Genomic DNA, 20,662 nt, shown 5'->3' with positions numbered 1-20,662 from the left:
CGGTATACATGGCGACATGACCAAGTATTAAGAAGTTTAGCTGCAGGTATTGAAGATAAACGAAGGCAGGTAAACTTAGGAGGGTCCAAGGTACAGAGAGTTGCAATTCAGTTTGTTCAAGAGGGGGAGAAAGTTAAAAAGACGATAAGGAGGCACGGCAGCTTGGAGGATGCTTGTGATTGGGAGATGCAGGTAGATTTAGGAAATAAGCTTGTTGTTCCCCAGGAAATAGCCTCGACAAACCTAAGGCCTGATATAGTCTTGTGGTCTAGGAGTAGAATGAGAGTCTATTTCATAGAGCTGACTGTTCCTTGGGAGGAATTAGTAGAGGAAGCATATGAAAGGAAAAAGCTTAGATATGTGGAGTTGGGGGCAGAAGCAGAGCAGCGAGGATGGAAGGTTAGAATCTGTCCAGTGGAAGTAGGATGTAGAGGATTTGTTGCAAAGTCTGTTGTCTCATTGTTGAGGGAGCTGGGTGTAAGTGGACAGAGTGTGAGAAAAATAGTGGAGGTTTCAGATAAAGCAGTAAAATCCAACCAGTGGATTTGGATTAGAAGATGCAATAGCGACTGGGGGCCCAGCAGGGGGGGCACTTAGGGTAAACAGACTTTTGAAAAAGCAAAGAAGAAGTTCAAGCTATTTAAGTGGAGGATTTGGCACATGTGATCCTTTTGAAACCAGGCGGCCATTTTGGGTGAGTTGGCTTGGAGTGAGTTGTATGGATTTGTTTTTGCTGGCATTGTTAGTGATTATAGGACTGTTTAGGTGAGTTTGTCTGCTGAATCTGCTAGTGTGTCTTGTCCTTCCTCCACCTCTGGCACCCTCTATATTTTCATTACCCCTACCCGAACCAGGGTTTGAATCCCAGTCCTACTTTTCTTACCTCTTTTATTTCTTCCCCTACCCGAATCAGGGTTTGCATCCCCACCCCGCTGTAACTGGTGTGCAGTTGGTGAGAGGCTGAGGTAGATTATGGTTGTTGTGGTGTGAGGGGCAGTGTTGGCTGGCATTAGGGGGGTGACTCTGGGACGCCAGTGGTCATTGTCTAGCCTCCTGGAGGTGTCGTGGGCCCAACTAGACGAAACACTGATGAAAGGAGGTTCCCACCTGATGACCCCAATGATATGTTGGTCAGCTCTGCTCATTGATCTATATAATACGGAGTGTAGGGAATTATTCACTGAGTCTGGTCCTTTATTTTATTTATTTTATTTTTTATTTTCTTTAGCACAAGTTTCTTGTGTTTATATTGAATTGAATTACTCTACACTAGCACTGATAACGTGGAGGTGCGTCGCTTACTTAAAAAAATCCGGGTTACTGTAATTTTGAATTTTTGTCGTAAAGTGGGTGTTCCTGACGTCATCGTCGTGCTACTACCACAGACAGCCCACAGACAAACACACACAGACTTTACGACAAAAATTCAAAATTACAGTAACCCGGATTTTTTTAAGTAAGCGATGCACCTCCACGTTATCAGTGCTAGTGTAGAGTAATTAATAAATTATAAACAGCATAGTTTGTGCCTGTATGAGCTTGCCCATAGGAAACCGTTTCATGGCCGAATATCTCAAGAGAGCAGCCAGACGCCTCTCGAATATCTTCGGAACAGCTCCAAATGACCAACAACAAGCAGGGGTGAGTAGAACATCATGTTATAATGTGAAATCAAGGGCCCAATGTCAAAAAAACGGTCTTGTCCTTTAAAGCTGCAGTCGGCAGGTTTTCAAAATTGCGAGTCTAAAGTCGGAAAATTCGAACTGAGGCCCCATCCACACGTAGCCGGGTATCTGCTAAAAGGAATATATTTTTCTACGTTTGGACCTGTCATCCACATGAAAACGCATTAAAAACGCACCGTAAACGAATGTTTTTAAAAACTCCGGGCAAAGTGAAGATTTTTGAAAACTCCGTTTATGCAGCTGCGTGTAGACAGAGATAACCGGAGATTTGCGTTTTCGAATGTCACAATATGCGCCAAAACAACAACAAATCTGCTTAAAAGTCTAAAGTGCGACCTTTGTTTACTGAAGAAGCATGGATGCCTTGAGAACTGTGGTGGTTATTATTGTGCAGGCGCTGTTTATTGCCTTGATTTTACACGCCCAAGTCGTACTCCTCACTGCTGTCGCTGTCGGAATTATTACGTCCTCATATCGAGGGGCAGTCCACTGTCATACGATCACCTGCCAGTGTGCTCAAAAAAGTTGCGTGCACACTTTATTATTTAGCTGACGAGGGCAGATTGCGCAAAACAGCAAATGCATTTGGGTTGTCAAGACAGGTGAAAACGCAGATGTTCGGTTATGTGTGGAAGGTGTTTTTTTCGAAAACGAGGTAATGTGGATACAGATTTTTTTATAAACGGAGGGGGGGAAATATTCGGTTTTAAAAATACCCGGCTACGTGTGGACAAGGCCTGATACAACTTTCAGGTCCCTCCCCCAACCTCTGACAAGCTCCGAATCGCCCCCCAAACCCCTCCCCCTTTGTGGACGAGGTTGTGCACGTGAGTTCTGAGCGCACACAAGCTGGGGCAGACTCACGCTCAGCAGCGTGTACACAAGCTGTGATTGACAGGTAGGATTCCTCCACCCTAACTTGATTGGTTAAAAACAGCCGGGAGCGCTCGGTTTTTGCAAGCATGATTACAGGCTTCAGAGGGAGCTACAGATTTCGTTATTTTTCCTAAACAGCCTATTTAATATTCTACTTCCAGAATCCCATGACAGTTCAAGCTAATATGACTAAAAAAAAAAAAGTTGCCGACCGCAGCTTTAAAAAATCGCCCGCGCTGTCTCTATCTGGACGACATTTTGCGGCGGTGTCCCGCCCCTAAACACTTCTTATTGGTTGAAATGAACACGCTGCTTCCTGTTGACAGGCTAGTTAGCAACATGTCAGCATCACTCAGGGAATAATGGACGAGGAGAAGCTGATCTTTACCGTGGAACAGCACCCAATGGTTTATGACCCCAAACACCCGTACCACAAAGACCTGAACCGAAGGGAGCCAGAGAACTCTGTGTTTCAAGTGAGTACTTTCTGAACCAATAGAATCACTCCCGACAAAACCGCCACGCTGCATATCAGGACACCCTCGCGAAATTTCGTCGTCGTATCGCGTCAGTTTCGCTCGCTCGCTTTCAGTCAGGATGAGGTGTCAGGCTGATTGCAGTCTAGCCAAATATCAGCTGATACCAATGTTAAGCCAATTTGCCTGTATGCATTTACTGTATGAGTCAGAGCTACATGCATCTACTGTGCTGGAACGGTCCAACAGTCACTTTACATGATACTAGAAAAAACAAGTCCAAACATAAGCTGAAGTGCATGTTAACATGTGACTGAGCAAAATCATATGCAATTGAGATTCTGAAAGGCAAACTAACACACATACAATACAGGCCGGTATGGAATCACTCCTGCATGTAAACACTCAGCGAGACTCAGACGGTCATAGGTGCTCCGTACATGTTCCAGAGTTCCATCCTTATGCATCATTTTGGATATCATGTATATTAATGCAGCTGAATTCCCAATAAAGCTGCTGTCGTCACATCTTTTTTGACTGGGACTGAAAATCAGCCCATTAAGACTATGCATCCACTGGTGCTCACTTAAAGCATTTCCAGACTGTCGCTCTGCTCTAACAAAATCCTGCAGCCTCCTCTGACAGAATCACCACTAAAGTAGCTTAAAGACAGCGTCTGTGCTGTGAACTCAGCTGTACTTCATGTACCATGAATAACCCGAACCCTCCCAGAGGAGGTTAGAATGTCTTCAGCATTTTCTCACACAGCATCACAGTGTCGGACATTCTTCAGTTAATAACTGGATTCTTCTCCTGTGCATGTATACTGAGACAAGGACAGGGGAGCTGCTATACTCACATAATATCTGCAGTTCACTACAGGAGGGGAGCTGCTATACTCACATAATATCTGCAGTTCACTCCATTCTAAGTAGGTTCCAACCATAAACCTCTTTAAATGACCTTGTTTGGTTTATGGCAGTGTTTAACATACCCATTGTTCTTCCATGGAAGCCTCCCATGAAGGATAAAATACTGAGTTCTGGACAACCTGGGGCCTGGGATGGAAACACAGAGAGACAAGAAGCAGCAGAGTAACAGAAACAAAAATAGAAAGAATTAGACAGATGGAATTCACGAGACAGTCTGCAGCTTGGTGATGTGCTGATCGAATGGAGGACCTGGTTAATCATGCAGCTGCTCATGTCCTCTTTAGATGGCGTGTTCTGACCTCGCTCCTTGTTCTGAGGAAAAAGCAAACGCATCGTTAGGACTTTACACGAGGATGAAGCTGACATTTAGTGAGATGAGAGTCTACATGCATTTAAAAAGTTCTGCATCTCTGAAACTGTGCAACAGCAGGTTAGGAGGGAGCACAGAGCAGGCTAAAGGCTGACATGTCCAGCAGCACAATAACTGCACTCTGACATTCATTTCTTCATATTAGCTCACTTTAGGCTCATCTGAAAACAGCAGTAACAATGGCATCATTCATTAAATTCACATGGAAACAGAACATTGACAATACACTTCAAAGGTTTTCTGATAAGGGGAGACAACTGGCAAACCAATTCATGTCAGTAACACAGAGCATGCAGCCATTCAACCTGCAGCTGTTAAATCTCTGCTTGCTACTTGGATAAACTGTCAGTTAATTGTACAAACAGTGTAAGGGAAATGATTTTCTTTTGCCTCATGGATCAACAGAATTTAAGTGCAGTGGTCTGTTTCTCTGATTGGTCAGCTGGTGATTTGTGACAGGAGTGGAAGCACTGCTTCCCTGTGATGTGGACGTTCTTGCACATTGATGTTAAGCAAAGTTATGTTTCAAATAGGTACGAAAACAGCTTTAAACATCAGACATGACCAATACTAGGGTTAGTATTGTTGCTGTCAGCAAACACTTTAACAATAAGATCTTTGAATCATCACATGCATTCCAGTCGGCAGACGGTGAGAGTTCTCTGCAGCACCAGTGAGTCTCATCATTTCAAATCTTACTGCCTGAAGCTGAAATCCCAAAAATAATACTGTACAGGATCTAATTCAAGAGTTATACAGTGAAACTTGTGAAAAATGTATTCACTGTTAAATCTGATGGAGGTAGAGCTCACTATGGAACTTCTGGTTACTGTCATTAATTTGCTAATGATGTTCTCAGCAGACTCATTCAGTCACTGACTTTTTACTGACGCTGTTAGATGAATAAAGTGAGGAACGCGCTGTTAGATGAATAAAGTGAGGAACGCGCTGTTAGATGAATAAAGTGAGAACGCGCTGTTAGATGAATAAAGTGAGGAACGCGCTGTTAGATGAATAAAGTGAGAACGCGCTGTTAGATGAATAAAGTGAGGAACGCGCTGTTAGATGAATAAAGTGAGGAACGCGCTGTTAGATGAATAAAGTGAGGAACGCGCTGTTAGATGAATAAAGTGAGAACGCGCTGTTAGATGAATAAAGTGAGAACGCGCTGTTAGATGAATAAAGTGAGGAACGCCCTGTTAGATGAATAAAGTGAGGAACGCGCTGTTAGATGAATAAAGTGAGAACGCGCTGTTAGATGAATAAAGTGAGAACGCGCTGTTAGATGAATAAAGTGAGAACGCGCTGTTAGATGAATAAAGTGAGGAACGCGCTGTTAGATGAATAAAGTGAGAACGCGCTGTTAGATGAATAAAGTGAGGAACGCGCTGTTAGATGAATAAAGTGAGAACGCGCTGTTAGATGAATAAAGTGAGAACGCGCTGTTAGATGAATAAAGTGAGGAACGCGCTGTTAGATGAATAAAGTGAGAACGCGCTGTTAGATGAATAAAGTGAGGAACGCGCTGTTAGATGAATAAAGTGAGAACGCGCTGTTAGATGAATAAAGTGAGAACGCGCTGTTAGATGAATAAAGTGAGGAACGCGCTGTTAGATGAATAAAGTGAGGAACGCGCTGTTAGATGAATAAAGTGAGGAACGCGCTGTTAGATGAATAAAGTGAGGAACGCGCTGTTAGATGAATAAAGTGAGAACGCGCTGTTAGATGAATAAAGTGAGAACGCGCTGTTAGATGAATAAAGTGAGAACGCGCTGTTAGATGAATAAAGTGAGAACGCGCTGTTAGATGAATAAAGTGAGAACGCGCTGTTAGATGAATAAAGTGAGAACGCGCTGTTAGATGAATAAAGTGAGGAACGCGCTGTTAGATGAATAAAGTGAGGAACGCGCTGTTAGATGAATAAAGTGAGAACGCGCTGTTAGATGAATAAAGTGAGAACGCGCTGTTAGATGAATAAAGTGAGAACGCGCTGTTAGATGAATAAAGTGAGAACGCGCTGTTAGATGAATAAAGTGAGAACGCGCTGTTAGATGAATAAAGTGAGAACGCGCTGTTAGATGAATAAAGTGAGAACGCGCTGTTAGATGAATAAAGTGAGAACGCGCTGTTAGATGAATAAAGTGAGAACGCGCTGTTAGATGAATAAAGTGAGGAACGCGCTGTTAGATGAATAAAGTGAGGAACGCGCTGTTAGATGAATAAAGTGAGGAACGCGCTGTTAGATGAATAAAGTGAGGAACGCGCTGTTAGATGAATAAAGTGAGAACGCGCTGTTAGATGAATAAAGTGAGGAACGCGCTGTTAGATGAATAAAGTGAGAACGCGCTGTTAGATGAATAAAGTGAGGAACGCGCTGTTAGATGAATAAAGTGAGGAACGCGCTGTTAGATGAATAAAGTGAGAACGCGCTGTTAGATGAATAAAGTGAGAACGCGCTGTTAGATGAATAAAGTGAGGAACGCGCTGTTAGATGAATAAAGTGAGAACGCGCTGTTAGATGAATAAAGTGAGGAACGCGCTGTTAGATGAATAAAGTGAGAACGCGCTGTTAGATGAATAAAGTGAGAACGCGCTGTTAAATGAATAAAGTGAGAACGCGCTGTTAGATGAATAAAGTGAGGAACGCGCTGTTAGATGAATAAAGTGAGGAACGCGCTGTTAGATGAATAAAGTGAGAACGCGCTGTTAGATGAATAAAGTGAGGAACGCGCTGTTAGATGAATAAAGTGAGAACGCGCTGTTAGATGAATAAAGTGAGAACGCGCTGTTAGATGAATAAAGTGAGGAACGCGCTGTTAGATGAATAAAGTGAGAACGCGCTGTTAGATGAATAAAGTGAGAACGCGCTGTTAGATGAATAAAGTGAGGAACGCGCTGTTAGATGAATAAAGTGAGAACGCGCTGTTAGATGAATAAAGTGAGGAACGCGCTGTTAGATGAATAAAGTGAGAACGCGCTGTTAGATGAATAAAGTGAGAACGCGCTGTTAGATGAATAAAGTGAGGAACGCGCTGTTAGATGAATAAAGTGAGAACGCGCTGTTAGATGAATAAAGTGAGAACGCGCTGTTAGATGAATAAAGTGAGAACGCCCTGTTAGATGAATAAAGTGAGGAACGCGCTGTTAGATGAATAAAGTGAGGAACGCGCTGTTAGATGAATAAAGTGAGGAACGCGCTGTTAGATGAATAAAGTGAGGAACGCGCTGTTAGATGAATAAAGTGAGAACGCGCTGTTAGATGAATAAAGTGAGGAACGCGCTGTTAGATGAATAAAGTGAGAACGCGCTGTTAGATGAATAAAGTGAGAACGCGCTGTTAGATGAATAAAGTGAGAACGCGCTGTTAGATGAATAAAGTGAGAACGCGCTGTTAGATGAATAAAGTGAGAACGCGCTGTTAGATGAATAAAGTGAGGAACGCGCTGTTAGATGAATAAAGTGAGAACGCGCTGTTAGATGAATAAAGTGAGAACGCGCTGTTAGATGAATAAAGTGAGAACGCGCTGTTAGATGAATAAAGTGAGAACGCGCTGTTAAATGAATAAAGTGAGAACGCGCTGTTAGATGAATAAAGTGAGAACGCGCTGTTAGATGAATAAAGTGAGGAACGCGCTGTTAGATGAATAAAGTGAGAACGCGCTGTTAGATGAATAAAGTGAGGAACGCGCTGTTAGATGAATAAAGTGAGGAACGCGCTGTTAGATGAATAAAGTGAGGAACGCGCTGTTAGATGAATAAAGTGAGGAACGCGCTGTTAGATGAATAAAGTGAGAACGCGCTGTTAGATGAATAAAGTGAGGAACGCGCTGTTAGATGAATAAAGTGAGGAACGCGCTGTTAGATGAATAAAGTGAGGAACGCCCTGTTAGATGAATAAAGTGAGAACGCGCTGTTAGATGAATAAAGTGAGGAACGCGCTGTTAGATGAATAAAGTGAGGAACGCGCTGTTAGATGAATAAAGTGAGAACGCGCTGTTAGATGAATAAAGTGAGGAACGCGCTGTTAGATGAATAAAGTGAGAACGCGCTGTTAGATGAATAAAGTGAGGAACGCGCTGTTAGATGAATAAAGTGAGAACGCGCTGTTAGATGAATAAAGTGAGGAACGCGCTGTTAGATGAATAAAGTGAGAACGCGCTGTTAGATGAATAAAGTGAGAACGCGCTGTTAGATGAATAAAGTGAGAACGCGCTGTTAGATGAATAAAGTGAGAACGCGCTGTTAGATGAATAAAGTGAGAACGCCCTGTTAGATGAATAAAGTGAGAACGCGCTGTTAGATGAATAAAGTGAGGAACGCGCTGTTAGATGAATAAAGTGAGAACGCGCTGTTAGATGAATAAAGTGAGGAACGCGCTGTTAGATGAATAAAGTGAGAACGCGCTGTTAGATGAATAAAGTGAGAACGCGCTGTTAGATGAATAAAGTGAGGAACGCGCTGTTAGATGAATAAAGTGAGGAACGCGCTGTTAGATGAATAAAGTGAGGAACGCGCTGTTAGATGAATAAAGTGAGAACGCGCTGTTAGATGAATAAAGTGAGAACGCGCTGTTAGATGAATAAAGTGAGAACGCGCTGTTAGATGAATAAAGTGAGGAACGCGCTGTTAGATGAATAAAGTGAGGAACGCGCTGTTAGATGAATAAAGTGAGGAACGCGCTGTTAGATGAATAAAGTGAGAACGCGCTGTTAGATGAATAAAGTGAGAACGCGCTGTTAGATGAATAAAGTGAGAACGCGCTGTTAGATGAATAAAGTGAGGAACGCGCTGTTAGATGAATAAAGTGAGGAACGCGCTGTTAGATGAATAAAGTGAGGAACGCGCTGTTAGATGAATAAAGTGAGGAACGCGCTGTTAGATGAATAAAGTGAGAACGCGCTGTTAGATGAATAAAGTGAGAACGCGCTGTTAGATGAATAAAGTGAGAACGCGCTGTTAAATGAATAAAGTGAGAACGCGCTGTTAGATGAATAAAGTGAGGAACGCGCTGTTAGATGAATAAAGTGAGGAACGCGCTGTTAGATGAATAAAGTGAGGAACGCGCTGTTAGATGAATAAAGTGAGAACGCGCTGTTAGATGAATAAAGTGAGAACGCGCTGTTAGATGAATAAAGTGAGGAACGCGCTGTTAGATGAATAAAGTGAGGAACGCGCTGTTAGATGAATAAAGTGAGAACGCGCTGTTAGATGAATAAAGTGAGAACGCGCTGTTAGATGAATAAAGTGAGAACGCGCTGTTAGATGAATAAAGTGAGGAACGCGCTGTTAGATGAATAAAGTGAGAACGCGCTGTTAGATGAATAAAGTGAGGAACGCGCTGTTAGATGAATAAAGTGAGAACGCGCTGTTAGATGAATAAAGTGAGAACGCGCTGTTAGATGAATAAAGTGAGGAACGCGCTGTTAGATGAATAAAGTGAGGAACGCGCTGTTAGATGAATAAAGTGAGGAACGCGCTGTTAGATGAATAAAGTGAGAACGCGCTGTTAGATGAATAAAGTGAGGAACGCGCTGTTAGATGAATAAAGTGAGAACGCGCTGTTAGATGAATAAAGTGAGAACGCGCTGTTAGATGAATAAAGTGAGGAACGCGCTGTTAGATGAATAAAGTGAGAACGCGCTGTTAGATGAATAAAGTGAGAACGCGCTGTTAGATGAATAAAGTGAGGAACGCGCTGTTAGATGAATAAAGTGAGGAACGCGCTGTTAGATGAATAAAGTGAGGAACGCGCTGTTAGATGAATAAAGTGAGAACGCGCTGTTAGATGAATAAAGTGAGAACGCGCTGTTAGATGAATAAAGTGAGAACGCGCTGTTAGATGAATAAAGTGAGAACGCGCTGTTAGATGAATAAAGTGAGGAACGCGCTGTTAGATGAATAAAGTGAGGAACGCGCTGTTAGATGAATAAAGTGAGAACGCGCTGTTAGATGAATAAAGTGAGGAACGCGCTGTTAGATGAATAAAGTGAGGAACGCGCTGTTAGATGAATAAAGTGAGAACGCGCTGTTAGATGAATAAAGTGAGAACGCGCTGTTAGATGAATAAAGTGAGAACGCGCTGTTAGATGAATAAAGTGAGAACGCGCTGTTAGATGAATAAAGTGAGAACGCGCTGTTAGATGAATAAAGTGAGGAACGCGCTGTTAGATGAATAAAGTGAGAACGCGCTGTTAGATGAATAAAGTGAGAACGCGCTGTTAGATGAATAAAGTGAGAACGCGCTGTTAGATGAATAAAGTGAGAACGCGCTGTTAAATGAATAAAGTGAGAACGCGCTGTTAGATGAATAAAGTGAGAACGCGCTGTTAGATGAATAAAGTGAGGAACGCGCTGTTAGATGAATAAAGTGAGAACGCGCTGTTAGATGAATAAAGTGAGGAACGCGCTGTTAGATGAATAAAGTGAGGAACGCGCTGTTAGATGAATAAAGTGAGGAACGCGCTGTTAGATGAATAAAGTGAGGAACGCGCTGTTAGATGAATAAAGTGAGGAACGCGCTGTTAGATGAATAAAGTGAGAACGCGCTGTTAGATGAATAAAGTGAGGAACGCCCTGTTAGATGAATAAAGTGAGAACGCGCTGTTAGATGAATAAAGTGAGGAACGCGCTGTTAGATGAATAAAGTGAGAACGCGCTGTTAGATGAATAAAGTGAGGAACGCGCTGTTAGATGAATAAAGTGAGGAACGCGCTGTTAGATGAATAAAGTGAGAACGCGCTGTTAGATGAATAAAGTGAGGAACGCGCTGTTAGATGAATAAAGTGAGAACGCGCTGTTAGATGAATAAAGTGAGAACGCGCTGTTAGATGAATAAAGTGAGAACGCGCTGTTAGATGAATAAAGTGAGAACGCGCTGTTAGATGAATAAAGTGAGAACGCCCTGTTAGATGAATAAAGTGAGAACGCGCTGTTAGATGAATAAAGTGAGGAACGCGCTGTTAGATGAATAAAGTGAGAACGCGCTGTTAGATGAATAAAGTGAGGAACGCGCTGTTAGATGAATAAAGTGAGAACGCGCTGTTAGATGAATAAAGTGAGAACGCGCTGTTAGATGAATAAAGTGAGAACGCGCTGTTAGATGAATAAAGTGAGGAACGCGCTGTTAGATGAATAAAGTGAGAACGCGCTGTTAGATGAATAAAGTGAGGAACGCGCTGTTAGATGAATAAAGTGAGAACGCGCTGTTAGATGAATAAAGTGAGGAACGCGCTGTTAGATGAATAAAGTGAGGAACGCGCTGTTAGATGAATAAAGTGAGAACGCGCTGTTAGATGAATAAAGTGAGAACGCGCTGTTAGATGAATAAAGTGAGGAACGCGCTGTTAGATGAATAAAGTGAGGAACGCGCTGTTAGATGAATAAAGTGAGGAACGCGCTGTTAGATGAATAAAGTGAGGAACGCGCTGTTAGATGAATAAAGTGAGAACGCGCTGTTAGATGAATAAAGTGAGAACGCGCTGTTAGATGAATAAAGTGAGAACGCGCTGTTAAATGAATAAAGTGAGAACGCGCTGTTAGATGAATAAAGTGAGGAACGCGCTGTTAGATGAATAAAGTGAGGAACGCGCTGTTAGATGAATAAAGTGAGAACGCGCTGTTAGATGAATAAAGTGAGAACGCGCTGTTAGATGAATAAAGTGAGGAACGCGCTGTTAGATGAATAAAGTGAGGAACGCGCTGTTAGATGAATAAAGTGAGAACGCGCTGTTAGATGAATAAAGTGAGAACGCGCTGTTAGATGAATAAAGTGAGAACGCGCTGTTAGATGAATAAAGTGAGGAACGCGCTGTTAGATGAATAAAGTGAGGAACGCGCTGTTAGATGAATAAAGTGAGAACGCGCTGTTAGATGAATAAAGTGAGAACGCGCTGTTAGATGAATAAAGTGAGGAACGCGCTGTTAGATGAATAAAGTGAGGAACGCGCTGTTAGATGAATAAAGTGAGAACGCGCTGTTAGATGAATAAAGTGAGGAACGCGCTGTTAGATGAATAAAGTGAGAACGCGCTGTTAGATGAATAAAGTGAGAACGCGCTGTTAGATGAATAAAGTGAGAACGCCCTGTTAGATGAATAAAGTGAGAACGCCCTGTTAGATGAATAAAGTGAGAACGCCCTGTTAGATGAATAAAGTGAGGAACGCCCTGTTAGATGAATAAAGTGAGAACGCCCTGTTAGATGAATAAAGTGAGGAACGCGCTGTTAGATGAATAAAGTGAGGAACGCGCTGTTAGATGAATAAAGTGAGGAACGCGCTGTTAGATGAATAAAGTGAGAACGCGCTGTTAGATGAATAAAGTGAGGAACGCGCTGTTAGATGAATAAAGTGAGGAACGCGCTGTTAGATGAATAAAGTGAGAACGCGCTGTTAGATGAATAAAGTGAGAACGCCCTGTTAGATGAATAAAGTGAGGAACGCGCTGTTAGATGAATAAAGTGAGGAACGCGCTGTTAGATGAATAAAGTGAGAACGCGCTGTTAGATGAATAAAGTGAGGAACGCGCTGTTAGATGAATAAAGTGAGGAACGCGCTGTTAGATGAATAAAGTGAGAACGCGCTGTTAGATGAATAAAGTGAGAACGCGCTGTTAGATGAATAAAGTGAGAACGCGCTGTTAGATGAATAAAGTGAGAACGCGCTGTTAGATGAATAAAGTGAGAACGCGCTGTTAGATGAATAAAGTGAGAACGCGCTGTTAGATGAATAAAGTGAGGAACGCGCTGTTAGATGAATAAAGTGAGAACGCGCTGTTAGATGAATAAAGTGAGAACGCGCTGTTAGATGAATAAAGTGAGGAACGCGCTGTTAGATGAATAAAGTGAGAACGCGCTGTTAGATGAATAAAGTGAGAACGCGCTGTTAGATGAATAAAGTGAGGAACGCGCTGTTAGATGAATAAAGTGAGAACGCGCTGTTAGATGAATAAAGTGAGGAACGCGCTGTTAGATGAATAAAGTGAGGAACGCGCTGTTAGATGAATAAAGTGAGAACGCGCTGTTAGATGAATAAAGTGAGGAACGCGCTGTTAGATGAATAAAGTGAGGAACGCGCTGTTAGATGAATAAAGTGAGGAACGCGCTGTTAGATGAATAAAGTGAGAACGCGCTGTTAGATGAATAAAGTGAGGAACGCGCTGTTAGATGAATAAAGTGAGAACGCGCTGTTAGATGAATAAAGTGAGGAACGCGCTGTTAGATGAATAAAGTGAGAACGCGCTGTTAGATGAATAAAGTGAGGAACGCGCTGTTAGATGAATAAAGTGAGAACGCGCTGTTAGATGAATAAAGTGAGAACGCGCTGTTAGATGAATAAAGTGAGAACGCGCTGTTAGATGAATAAAGTGAGGAACGCGCTGTTAGATGAATAAAGTGAGGAACGCGCTGTTAGATGAATAAAGTGAGAACGCGCTGTTAGATGAATAAAGTGAGAACGCGCTGTTAGATGAATAAAGTGAGAACGCGCTGTTAGATGAATAAAGTGAGAACGCGCTGTTAGATGAATAAAGTGAGAACGCGCTGTTAGATGAATAAAGTGAGAACGCGCTGTTAGATGAATAAAGTGAGAACGCGCTGTTAGATGAATAAAGTGAGAACGCGCTGTTAGATGAATAAAGTGAGAACGCGCTGTTAGATGAATAAAGTGAGAACGCGCTGTTAGATGAATAAAGTGAGGAACGCGCTGTTAGATGAATAAAGTGAGAACGCGCTGTTAGATGAATAAAGTGAGGAACGCCCTGTTAGATGAATAAAGTGAGAACGCGCTGTTAGATGAATAAAGTGAGGAACGCCCTGTTAGATGAATAAAGTGAGAACGCCCTGTTAGATGAATAAAGTGAGGAACGCCCTGTTAGATGAATAAAGTGAGAACGCCCTGTTAGATGAATAAAGTGAGAACGCGCTGTTAGATGAATAAAGTGAGGAACGCGCTGTTAGATGAATAAAGTGAGAACGCCCTGTTAGATGAATAAAGTGAGGAACGCCCTGTTAGATGAATAAAGTGAGGAACGCGCTGTTAGATGAATAAAGTGAGAACGCCCTGTTAGATGAATAAAGTGAGGAACGCCCTGTTAGATGAATAAAGTGAGAACGCCCTGTTAGATGAATAAAGTGAGAACGCGCTGTTAGATGAATAAAGTGAGGAACGCGCTGTTAGATGAATAAAGTGAGAACGCGCTGTTAGATGAATAAAGTGAGAACGCGCTGTTAGATGAATAAAGTGAGGAACGCGCTGTTAGATGAATAAAGTGAGAACGCGCTGTTAGATGAATAAAGTGAGAACGCCCTGTTAGATGAATAAAGTGAGGAACGCGCTGTTAGATGAATAAAGTGAGGAACGCGCTGTTAGATGAATAAAGTGAGAACGCGCTGTTAGATGAATAAAGTGAGGAACGCGCTGTTAGATGAATAAAGTGAGAACGCGCTGTTAGATGAATAAAGTGAGAACGCGCTGTTAGATGAATAAAGTGAGAACGCGCTGTTAGATGAATAAAGTGAGAACGCGCTGTTAGATGAATAAAGTGAGAACGCGCTGTTAGATGAATAAAGTGAGGAACGCGCTGTTAGATGAATAAAGTGAGGAACGCGCTGTTAGATGAATAAAGTGAGGAACGCGCTGTTAGATGAATAAAGTGAGAACGCGCTGTTAGATGAATAAAGTGAGAACGCGCTGTTAGATGAATAAAGTGAGAACGCGCTGTTAGATGAATAAAGTGAGAACGCGCTGTTAGATGAATAAAGTGAGAACGCGCTGTTAGATGAATAAAGTGAGAACGCGCTGTTAGATGAATAAAGTGAGAACGCGCTGTTAGATGAATAAAGTGAGAACGCGCTGTTAGATGAATAAAGTGAGAACGCGCTGTTAGATGAATAAAGTGAGGAACGCGCTGTTAGATGAATAAAGTGAGAACGCGCTGTTAGATGAATAAAGTGAGAACGCGCTGTTAGATGAATAAAGTGAGAACGCGCTGTTAGATGAATAAAGTGAGAACGCGCTGTTAGATGAATAAAGTGAGAACGCGCTGTTAGATGAATAAAGTGAGGAACGCGCTGTTAGATGAATAAAGTGAGAACGCGCTGTTAGATGAATAAAGTGAGAACGCGCTGTTAGATGAATAAAGTGAGAACGCGCTGTTAGATGAATAAAGTGAGAACGCCCTGTTAGATGAATAAAGTGAGAACGCGCTGTTAGATGAATAAAGTGAGAACGCGCTGTTAGATGAATAAAGTGAGAACGCGCTGTTAGATGAATAAAGTGAGAACGCGCTGTTAGATGAATAAAGTGAGGAACGCGCTGTTAGATGAATAAAGTGAGAACGCGCTGTTAGATGAATAAAGTGAGAACGCGCTGTTAGATGAATAAAGTGAGAACGCGCTGTTAGATGAATAAAGTGAGAACGCGCTGTTAGATGAATAAAGTGAGAACGCGCTGTTAGATGAATAAAGTGAGAACGCGCTGTTAGATGAATAAAGTGAGGAACGCGCTGTTAGATGAATAAAGTGAGGAACGCGCTGTTAGATGAATAAAGTGAGGAACGCGCTGTTAGATGAATAAAGTGAGAACGCGCTGTTAGATGAATAAAGTGAGAACGCGCTGTTAGATGAATAAAGTGAGGAACGCGCTGTTAGATGAATAAAGTGAGAACGCGCTGTTAGATGAATAAAGTGAGGAACACGCTGTTAGATGAATAAAGTGAGAACGCGCTGTTAGATGAATAAAGTGAGGAACGCGCTGTTAGATGAATAAAGTGAGAACGCGCTGTTAGATGAATAAAGTGAGGAACGCGCTGTTAGATGAATAAAGTGAGGAACGCGCTGTTAGATGAATAAAGTGAGGAACGCGCTGTTAGATGAATAAAGTGAGAACGCGCTGTTAGATGAATAAAGTGAGGAACGCGCAGGCATCTCAGTGCTGTGCTTAACTGATTAAATCCTGTTCTGGGTCCCCCAAATGATACAAAATATCTATTTATGGGTTTATTGGAAACATTTTTTGCCATGGGATCATGACTTGACACTTTTATTTGGGTCCACAGTTGTACACTTCATGCTCTTCTTCACCAAGCAGCCACTCACCCGGTACCAGATGAACATTGCTTTGTAGGCATTCTCATTGGAGCAAGAGCCACAGGCCATTGTTTGAACACGAGTCATTCCACTGGGAGCCACCTGACAGGGTGTGTGACATGAGGAAGTAGAGGAGAGGGGAACAATCAGAATAAGAGTTCTTAATATAAAGAGACGAATCAGAAACATTAATACAAGCAGTGATAATATCATTATCTCTATGGTCAGTTGTGACTGGTTAGTCCACGTGTGTGTGTGTGTGTGTGTGTGTGTGTGTGTGTGTGTGTGTGTGTGTTACTAACTGAGAGAAGACTTTCTGCAATTTTGTCAGGAAAATTCTCAGGTGGCAGGATTCCCAGGGCAGGGCGGTTCACAAATGCACTCTGAGGAAAGACGAACACACATACCATCAGTTCAGAAGGTTTGCACTGGACTCATGCAAAAGGAGCAAATCCTCTTGTGCAAAAAAAAATTAAAACAAAAACTTTAACTGAACAAAAACATCAAACTATTAAATGTGGTTTGCTGAATATCAGATCTCTCCTTTCCAAGTCTCTGTTAGTGAATGAGTTGATGTGTGATCATCATATTGATATATTTAGTCTCACAGAAACCTGGCTGCAGCAGGAGGATCATGTTAGCATCATGTTAGCATCATGTTAGCATTAATGAATCAACTCCCTCTGACTGTTTAAATGTTCACGTTCCTGGAACCACAGGCAGAGGAGGAGGAGTGGCAGCTATTTTCAGATCAGGGTTACTAATCAGTCCCAGACCCAAGATTAGTTTGAGCTCTTTTGAATCTCTGATTCTCAGTTTTTCCCACGCAAAGTGGAAATCCCAGAAACCTCTTGTGTTTGTTGTTGTGTATCGTCCACCTGGCCCTTATTCTGAGTTTCTGTCTGAATTCTCAGAGTTTTTATCCCAGTTAGTGCTGAGTACAGATAAAGTCATTGTAGTGGGTGACTTTAATATTCATGTAGATGTTGAAAATGACAGCCTGAATATGAACTTTAATTCTATATTGGACTCTATTGGATTTTCTCAGAGTGTTCACAGACCGACTCACTGCCTTAATCACACCCTTGATCTTGTGCTGACTTATGGCATTGAGAGTGAACAGTTAACAGTGTTCCCTCATAACCCTGTCTTATCTGACCATTTTCTGATAACCTTTGAGTTTACATTACTTGACTATACAGTTTCTGAGAAGAAATTTACGTATAGAAGGTGTCTATCAGAGGATGCTGTAACCAGATTTAAAGAATTAATTCCATCATCCTTTTCTTCACTGCCATGTGCAGATATGACAGAGGACGACTACCTAAACTTTACTCCAGCAGCACTTGACTCTCTTGTTGACAGCACTATAGTTTCAATGCGTACAGCACTGGACAATGTTGCCCCTCTGAAAAGGAAGGTAATCAGTCAGAAGAGGTTGGCTCCTTGGTATAATTCACAGCTGCGTGCTTTAAAGCAGACTGCAAGAAAGCTGGAGAGACAGTGGCGTTCCTCTAATTTAGAAGAGTCTCAGTTAGTCTGGAAAGATAGTTTAACAATGTATAAGAAAGCCCTTCGTGAAGCTAGAACTGCTTATTATTCATCATTGATAGAAGAGAATAAGAATAATCCCAGGTTTCTTTTCAGCACTGTAGCCAGTCTGACTAAGAGTCCGAGCTCTGCTGAGCCAGTTATTCCTTTAACTCTCAGCAGTGATGATTTCATGAGCTTCTTTATTAATAAAATTGTTTCTATCAGAGAGAAGATTGATGGAGTCCTTCCCACTATTATCAGTGATGTATCATCAAGTACAGCAGCTTTAGAAGTATCTTTAGAACCTGATTTGTATTTAGACGGCTTCTGTCCAGTTGATCTCTCTGAACTAACGACAGCAATAGTCTCTTCTAAACCATCAACTTGTGTTTTAGACCCAATCCCAACCAGACTGTTCAAGGAGGTTTCCCCATTAAATAGTTGCAGCTCAGCTTTGTGATCATTTCCACAGAAATAATCTGTTTGAAGAGTTTCAGTCAGGATTCAGAGTGCATCATAGCACAGAAACTGCACTGCTGAAAGTTACCAATGATCTCCTCTTAGCCTCTGATAGCGGACTTGTGTCTGTGCTTGTCCTGTTGGATCTCAGTGCTGCATTTGATACGGTCGATCACAGTATCTTATTACACAGACTTGAACATGTTATTGGGATTAAAGGAACTGCATTAGGCTGGTTTAAGTCATATTTATCTGATAGATTTCAGTTTGTTCTTGTAAATGAAGAATCTTCCTCACACACCAGAGTAAGTCATGGAGTTCCCCAGGGTTCTGTGCTTGGACCGATTCTTTTCACTTTATACATGCTTCCATTAGGTAACATTATTAGACAGCATGGCATAAATTTCCATTGCTATGCTGATGATACTCAGCTGTACTTATCTATAAAACCAGATGAACCCAATAGGTTGGTCAGACTACAAGCATGTCTTAAAGACATAAAGACCTGGATGACTCAGAACTGTCTGCTTCTAAATTCAGACAAAACTGAAGTCGTTATCTTTGGACCTGAGCGTTTCAGGGAGAAATTGTCTAGCTATATAGTTACTCTAGATGGTATTTCCTTGGCTTCTAGTTCTACAGTGAGGAACCTTGGAGTTATTTTTGACCAGAATTTATCATTTGACTCGCATATAAAACAGGTTTCTAGGACTGCCTTCTTTCATCTTCGTAATATTGTTAAAATCAGGAACATCTTGTCTCAGAGTGATGCAGAAAAACTGCTCCATGCATTTGTTACTTCAGGATTGGACTACTGTAATTCTTTATTATTGGGCTGTCCCACATATTCTCTGAAAAGCCTCCAGCTGATCCAAAATGCTGCAGCCAGAGTTCTGATGAGAACTAACAGCAGAGATCATATTTCTCCAGTTTTAGCTTCTCTTCATTGGCTCCCTGTTAAATTCAGAATAGAATTTAAGATTCTTCTCCTCACATATAAAGCTCTTAATGACCGAGCTCCATCATATCTTAAAGATCTCATTGTAAGATATTTTCCTAACAGAGCACTTCGTTCCCAAACTGCAGGTTTACTTGAGGTTCCCAGAGTTTCTAAAAGTAGAATGGGAGGCAGAGCCTTCAGTTATCAGGCCCCTCTATTGTGGAATAAGCTGCCAGTAAATGTCCGGGAAGCAGACACCCTTTCCACTTTTAAGACCAGGCTTAAAACTTTCCTTTCTGATAAAGCTTATAGTTAGGGATGGCTCAGGTGATCCTGAAACATCCCATAGTTAAGCTGCTATAGGCCTAGACTGCTGGGGGGCCTCATCTGTCACACCTTTCCTCACTTTACTCTCTTTATGTATATGTGACATTATTGTGGTCATTAACTCGTGTTTCCCTGTTCCAACAGGTATCCTTTGAATGGTGTTACAGTGCCGCCAGGCCCCCCCCCCCGTGGGTGACCCTACCCCACCGGAGATAAAGTTTCAGTGCAATCTGTTGGTTTCCTTAGCTAGGAAATTGTTTTTGAATTGGCTCTATATGAATGAATTTGATTATTTTATAATTATGATTACAATCAATTGAATTCCAATTGGCTTGAATTGGACTTTATTATCTAAGTGCCTTGAGATGACATTTGTTGTATTTGGCGCTATATAAATAAAAATGAATTGAAATTGAATTGAATGCACACTGTGATTCAGTGCAACTGGTGTTCTGTGAGGAAGGGACCCACCAGGTTGTTGGGATTGGTCATCAACTTCAGGAGAGTAGGGTGGTTGTAGCCTGAAAAACCAGAATAAAAAGGATTTTACATACACCACACACACTATCATCTCAGAAATCTTTTTGTTGCTTCCTCTCTTTAAACCTCCCACCTGAGATCAAATAGGAGCGAGCAGGGAATCAACAGTCCAGGAAACAGGTGTTTAATAAGACAAGAGGACAAGAAACTCGAGAGGGAGCATCGTGTTTGTTATCAGCTCTCAGTTCATACCCTGGTATGGGGTATGGGGGGGTGCATTAGTGCCCATGGAACTAGAAACCTGCACATCTGGAAATGCTCCATCAATGCTGACAGGTATATACAGATTTCAGGGCAACATCTTCTCCCATCCTGTATACATCTTCTTCAGGGATGCGATTCCCACAGCATGGCTTCTTGGTAGAAGAGTTGGGGTGCTGGACTGGCCTGTCTGCACTTCAAACCTTTCACCAACTGAAAAAAGAGCCAGGACTGCTGAACA

The 20,662-nt window shown here is 42.0% G+C and overlaps 1 protein-coding gene and 1 long non-coding RNA gene across 5 annotated transcripts in view; one reads left to right on the top strand and one right to left on the bottom strand.

Annotated features, from left to right (window-relative positions):
- abat (4-aminobutyrate aminotransferase) overlaps positions 1-20,662 on the bottom strand; it is a 95,325-nt gene that overhangs the window by 30,297 nt on the left and 44,366 nt on the right. For all 4 annotated transcript variants that reach the window (XM_075454488.1, XM_075454486.1, XM_075454489.1 and 1 more), the window contains 5 exons: positions 20,152-20,201; positions 16,724-16,804; positions 16,431-16,523; positions 4,219-4,281; positions 4,032-4,095 (listed from right to left, as the gene is read on the bottom strand). In XM_075454488.1, coding sequence (XP_075310603.1) covers positions 4,032-4,095; positions 4,219-4,281; positions 16,431-16,523; positions 16,724-16,804; positions 20,152-20,201 — 351 coding nt within the window. The remainder of the gene's footprint in view (positions 1-4,031; positions 4,096-4,218; positions 4,282-16,430; positions 16,524-16,723; positions 16,805-20,151; positions 20,202-20,662) is intronic.
- LOC142371753 (uncharacterized) lies at positions 1,553-20,155 on the top strand. Its single transcript, XR_012768107.1, has 3 exons — positions 1,553-1,641; positions 2,888-3,037; positions 19,825-20,155. It is a non-coding gene; the product is annotated as an uncharacterized LOC142371753 (long non-coding RNA).

The sequence above is a fragment of the Odontesthes bonariensis genome, chromosome 21 (assembly GCF_027942865.1).
Source record: "Odontesthes bonariensis isolate fOdoBon6 chromosome 21, fOdoBon6.hap1, whole genome shotgun sequence".
NCBI lineage: Eukaryota > Metazoa > Chordata > Actinopteri > Atheriniformes > Atherinopsidae > Odontesthes > Odontesthes bonariensis.
Note: the sequence above shows the minus strand (reverse complement) of the source record. Positions and strands in the feature narration are given on the sequence as shown.